This window comes from Lolium perenne, chromosome 7 (assembly GCF_019359855.2).
Source record: "Lolium perenne isolate Kyuss_39 chromosome 7, Kyuss_2.0, whole genome shotgun sequence".
Taxonomy (NCBI): domain Eukaryota; kingdom Viridiplantae; phylum Streptophyta; class Magnoliopsida; order Poales; family Poaceae; genus Lolium; species Lolium perenne.
This window is the reverse complement of record NC_067250.2, coordinates 230,616,218-230,622,485: the sequence shown is the minus strand read 5'-3', so window position 1 is coordinate 230,622,485 and position 6,268 is coordinate 230,616,218. Positions and strand designations below refer to the sequence as shown.

The following is a 6,268-nucleotide window of genomic DNA, read 5'->3' as shown; positions in this document are numbered from 1 at the left end:
TTTTGCATTATTTCTAAACGTATATATTTTTATTTTAATTGTCTACAACTTTTGTGAATAGTGTTTGCAGGTTTTGTTGTAAATCAATATGCACAAAAAATTGTTGGTTTAATCACTTTATTGTAACATTATTTTTTGTAGAAATGCCGGGACATTTTGTTGTGATAGAATTTTTTTTCCGTATACACGGGTGAATTTTGTTGTTGTAATAAGGTAGCATATTTGTTGTAAATATTGAGATGACGGATTCAAAGTTATACATCATTTTGGTTTAAGTGAAGAAACATAGGACTACATGTTGATTTTGCAAGAACTGAGGGGGTTAAATTGCAAGATATATACCATTTGGTTTTATATGGAGAGATTGGGACTGCAGGTTGAGTTTCAGATAATTGAGGGGCAAAATGCAAAACATGCACCGCAGCTGATTCTGAGCGTCCGATCGCTAACGTACGACGCGGAGGACGACCGATTATTGGGCTCCCATCCGCCGACCGACGGCTAGTGTCTCCCTTTTTTTATCGATTGTCTGTAAAGAGAAAGGAAGAGGGAAAAGATATGGGGAAGGTTCAAACAAATTTAGATTGAAACTTTTATAAAATATTGGAGACCAATTTGCAAACAATTAGCAAATAACTTTTATTTAGTTTTATTTAAATTAAGAATAGGGTGATGGTCCATAAACCTTAGGATTAATTTTGCAAACAAAATTAGGGTTACACAACATAATTTTTAGGGGTTTACAAAACATGTAAGGTGATACATGCATGATTATGCACAAAAGAAAAAGAACAAATAAATCTAGTATGTGGATTTTTCTGGGCCGCTACATTATGTGACAACAGACACGGAGAATAAATGTCGACCGCCACCGTATTGTAAGTGAACTCTTAATCACAGCGCTATCATTGATTCCTAACAATTAGAAGAAATGGGATTTGCATGCGAGGATTCATTTTCTTAATATCTCCATAGTCCAAGAGAAGCATGCATGCAAAATTAAAGAGAAACACCATATAATTTCTTGTAAATTTATTACAACACTAAAGGTAACCCGACTAGTCTAAAGGGCTGAACTTTACGAGCTTCCATGTGTTCTGGTTACTCGGGACTTCCTCTAGTAACCATCCTTTGTATGTGCCATGTGAGCCACCTGGTCTCATGGCAACGATGACAAGCTGATAACTTACACCATTCCTAATTTGATATTCACCGCTTAGCACCTTCTGAAACTTGAGCCCATCATTGCCCCCCATTTTGGTGTGCTCCGTCACCAGCCACTTGCCGAGCCCCTGGATGTATGGGTCGGTGATGTTCTTAATCTTCGACCAATCATCGGGGTCTGCCGTAACGGGCACTGCAGTGGCATAAATGAGAGTGGTAATGGCGACGAGGAGGAGTGCGGTTCTCATGGTATTTAGGGTTATTATTATTCGACGCTGGAATAATCGATGGCTTTGAAGTTTGAGATCAATGGAGGCGACTATGGTTCCGATGAAGGACGAAGACAATGTGGGGAATATTGAAATATATAAACTACTCAAGAAGGAAAATATAGCAGCAAAAAATTATTAAATATATCTGGAAATACATTTTTTTTACTTTTGTTTGGAAAATATTAATTCAAGGCTTCTAATATGATACTATATTTGTCTACCATTTCATGTAGATGTAATACTGCTCCGATTAGACACCGAAGATAAGCTCAATTTTTTCTTCAAGAAAAGTTACTTCTAATTGACCTTTTGTGAAAGTTGGCCCATAATTAATATATGATTAACCTATTTCAATTGTTACTAATGAATTTCATTTATATTAGGATGATAATTAGAAGTAAATTTATGATCACATCAAGTCAATCCTCATTATGAAGGGTTTCCAGAAATAAATTTGACATATCTATAATATCTATAAAGTTCATCCCCACTAAAATGCATTTAATGTTTACAAGCTGAAATATGGTTGAGCCACATCACCCCGATTGTTTATATCCATGTGATTTAAAATCTATGGTTATCATATGTTTCGGCTAAAGCCCATTTGCTAGCATCAACGCGACTCCTGAGGCGTTGCGTTCGGTGACTGCCCCGTAGCACACTCTGGAAACGAACCAACATGAATCTTTAATCATGGCAGGCGATCAGGTGGACGTCCCTTTATTTCCCATTTACCACTGTCCACCAACTATTTAAACAAGCTATCTAGCTGCTGCAACTAGGGATGGCAATGGGTACCCATGACCCGCGTACCCGCCGGGTAAAAACCCAATAGGAGTACGGGTTTGGGACAAAATATTACCCATGGGTTTGTAAATAAGAAAATATCATACCCATCGGGTAGAGTGGGTACGGGTATGGGATCATAGAACCCATACCCGCGTACCCATGTACCCATCTAAAATTAACAAGTAGGCCACTGCAATATTCTAAACTACTTATTTTTTCCCTAATCATGCCTTCATGTTGCTAGGTTGAACCTCACGCTTCCCAGTCTCACAATTGTTGGTAGGTTAGTGAGGGTTAGACCCCTATTTAGGATCGCTTCACCTCTTATCATATTTTTTTTAATCAACTTAATGTGTTGTAAGCGCGGGTGTTTTTACCCGCGGGTACCCATTTACCCTATCGGGTGACGGGTATGGGAAAAACTTGTACCCGTTGACAGGTATGGGTACGGGTGACGGGTAAGAATAAAGGTGACGGGTACGGGTATGGGATGGCTCTACCCGTACCCATACCCTGCGGGTGCCATCCCTAGCTGCAACCTCAATCAGCCCAAGTTGATCTCACATCCTGCTCTTCCACACGTCCATCCACGCCACTCCCTTGCGATTATGCGTCGTTGTCTGGCTCTCCAAGTCCCAACGGCACTCCGTAGCATGGACGTCGTGCCGCATGTCCACAAGATGACTCTCCGGCTATCGAGCTCAACGCGCCGCAGTGAAATGAAGCTCATGCAGTACTATCTGTAATATCCCAGGTTTAGAGACGATCGAGAGGTAGAATTTATAAAGGGATGTGCATTGCATCGTAAAATCTAGGAAAATTTCGCGCTTTTAAAGAAAAACTGCATCTTAGGGGGGACAAGTTTCTCTCTCGACACCTTACAGGGTTAGGGTTTCTAGAGTGCGATAAACTTGGACCTCAATTAACTCAATTAGGGTTTTTGAGAAGAGAGGGGAACATACATCATCCCAATTTAAGTTGCATGATTGATTTCCAATATGTTATGTTTGAATTTCAAAATTCAAACATTAAAAAAGAATATTACAATCCAAATTTGGATAATTCAATCAACAATTAAATAAATAAGATATTGGAACAATAGAAATTATAATTTAAGCTCATTAGAGAAAACCTTGAGCTTTATTGATAATCACACAAGATACATTGTCATTTACATTATCCAAATTGAATTATGAACATTACAACTCATTACAGGAATTAAATGGAAAATAGAAAATAAAAAGTACAAGTAAAAGTAAATTGCTAAACTAGACAAGTAAGTCTTCATGATCTGATTGAACACCACTTGATGATCTTCTTGATCATTTTCCCAAAACCTGCAAAAGCAAACAACAAAGACAAAGCAAAGAGTTAAGCCAAGTGGTAACACCACTTGGCAAGTTAGTCAAAGAAATGGAATTTTGGGTGGATATTACCAAACCAGCCGAGCTGATCCATTCACAGCTCAAGTCCCAAGCCACACACATACAGGCAGCTCACAATGCATGTGTGCATGTCTCACAGCACACACAACCAGGGGTAAAGTACCCAGGAAATGGAGTGTTGTCGACCAGGGGAGAAAGGGGAGACAGTATATAAACTTTTCACAGCCCAAACCCTAGAAATCCATCGACAGGATCTCCAAGGGTAAGCACAACCAGAGCCTTAGAACAGGAAGAACATGAAGAAAACCAAAGCTCTTTCATCCATCCAAAAATCATCAAACCATCCAGAACAGTTCCAACATGAACTGTGTTGTTGAACAAGTCACCAGGAGAAGCATCACAAGCCAGCAGGAGGAGCAGGGCAAGCCTCACAAACCAACCATAAGAAAATCGTCTACATCAACAAATAAACTAGGAGCTGGAGTCAGGTATACACAAATGATCCTTAGCAAAACTCATGTTTTGCTCATCAATAAGCATACACATGTATCACAAAAGCAAAGAAGGGTAGAACCCTGTTTGTATCATCATGTGGATGCCAAGCCATTTGGTGCTAGCAAGCAAGCGACCTAGCTAGAAGGAAATTGCCAAGGGAACAATGGTTATGTCAACACAGTGACATAACCAAAGAAATCCATCATGTATTTATCCTATATAGTCAGTTAGATTCACAAAGCACCTATAGCCTGATAAACCATCAGATTAATGGACAGTTAATTTCCAGTATGATTTCAACATCAAATAACCTAGCAGCCATGGAAGACTACCAGGAATAGTGCACAGAAGCATCCAATAGAGTTAGGAGCAACCATTTCTAGCAGATAAAGTCTGCTAGGGTCACAACAGGTACCTAGCCTCACAGATAAATTCAGTAAAGCATCACATCATCACCCAATAGGGTTCAGTATGAGCTAGGGTACCCAACCAGTGGTTGGCATCCCTCTAGCTACATAAAATCCATCTATAAGATCATCACTGCTAAGCAGTTCACATAATTTATCCATTCAGTACATCAGAACTACTCAGATAAATGAAACAGTTAAACTAACCAAGCACCAGGCCCTGCATATGATCCAAAGGATCACTGCAAGCCTCAGCAGAGGCTTGAGCAAGCACAAACATGCAACAGCCCAAGCTTGAGTACCACATAGACTCAAGGAAAAGCATCAGTGAGCCACCAGTCTTGGACAGCAGACAACCACCAAGCAACTGGTGATCACATGATCACCAGGAGTTGACAGTGCATGCAAGAGCATGCTAGAGACAAGCCTAGCAATAACATCAGCATAAGAATTGAACTCATGTATATAAAGGAACCAACAGGAGGTCCTGGAGATCACCAGATCATCCAGAGCCACAATTAATCAACCAAGATATAACAGATAATTAAAGAGATGCATTACAATTGTATCCAGAAGCACACCATCAGGAGAGGGAACTGACTAGCCAACAATCATGCTCAATTGAGCAATCCCATGAGTTACAACTCAATGAACATATCACAGAGGCACTGGCTCTTGCAAGAATGCAAGGATTACATACTGTAATCAAGCCAGGGGCCAAGAAATGATCATACATGATAGTCTAGCACCAGAAGCAGTAGCAAGAATAATCTAGCAGGCCATGAGCATCATAAAGTGCTCATGAGCTATTGCACATGAGTCTGAGCAGCAGCTGAGAGCGCAGTAGCAGCAACCAGCACAGCATAGCAGCATCAGCTAGCCTAGAATAGCAGTAACAACACAACATGGCAGCAATTCCATGATGAAGAGCAGCCATGGCCTGAGCTTAACCAAGAGGTGAAGGAGGAGCTAGATCTTGTGTACTGGCAAGGCCAGCACACCAAGGAGATGGATGCAAGGGAATCTAGAGAAAGGGAGGAGGAAGAACAGGGAAAGAAGAGACGGAGGCGAACATACCTGGGAGCATGAGCTCGTAGACGCAGCCATGACGGATGCAGCGGCACAGCCTAGGCCACGGCAGCGCCAAGCCGCAGCCAGGCCAAGCCACGTCGAGCACCACCGCACCCAGCACCACATCAGCAAGCCGCCGAGCAACACCAGGGAGGTCAGGACCGTCCACCGACATGCATCGCCGGCGAGGACCGCAATCCTAGCACCAAAGAGGGTCGAGGACAAGTGAACCAGGACACACGCGTCAGATCAACGCGGATGGGTCGACGCGCCGTCACGGGCTGCGTCGATTGCGTCCCATGGCGAGGGCCAGTACCGCCGGAGTCAGCCGGAATCGGCCGGCGATGGCGCAGGCGACGCGAGAGTCGTGGGAGCGAATTAGGGTTAGGGTTTCTGCGAGCGAGAGAGAAAGGGGACGAGTGAGGCCGACCGAGCGGGGCCGAATGGGTCAGTTCGACCTAACCCGTTGGGCTCCACTGATAGGTGGGCCCAGGGGTAAAACTGACTTTTCACAATTTTGTTAAAACCATAAATTTGAAAAAGAGTAGAAAATGGATAAGAAATCTAAAAAAATAAAAAATATGTAAATCACTCAGAATAAAATTCTCTATCATAATAAAATATGAATATGAATTATTGAGACAATTCAAATTGAGTCATATTTAAATACAAAGAATTAATCATT

General features: G+C 41.8%; 1 protein-coding gene across 1 annotated transcript; it reads right to left on the bottom strand.

Annotated features, from left to right (window-relative positions):
• Positions 1-1,058: 1,058 nt before the first annotated feature.
• On the bottom strand, positions 1,059-5,758 carry LOC139833865 (cysteine proteinase inhibitor 6-like). Its single transcript, XM_071824225.1, has 2 exons — positions 5,590-5,758; positions 1,059-1,342 (listed from the first exon to the last, which is right to left on the bottom strand). The coding sequence occupies exons 1-2, from the start codon at positions 5,756-5,758 to the stop codon at positions 1,059-1,061; spliced, it is 453 nt and encodes a 150-aa protein (XP_071680326.1).
• Positions 5,759-6,268: the final 510 nt, after the last annotated feature.

Coding starts and splice junctions, on each gene's coding strand:
- LOC139833865 (XM_071824225.1), bottom strand. CDS start 5,758: ATGTCGGTGGACGGTCCTGACCTCCCTGGTGTTGCTCGGCGGCTTGCT. Junction 1,343..5,589: donor CTACGAGCTCATGCTCCCAG/GTATGTTCGCCT, acceptor CCGTTACGGCAG/ACCCCGATGATTGGTCGAAG.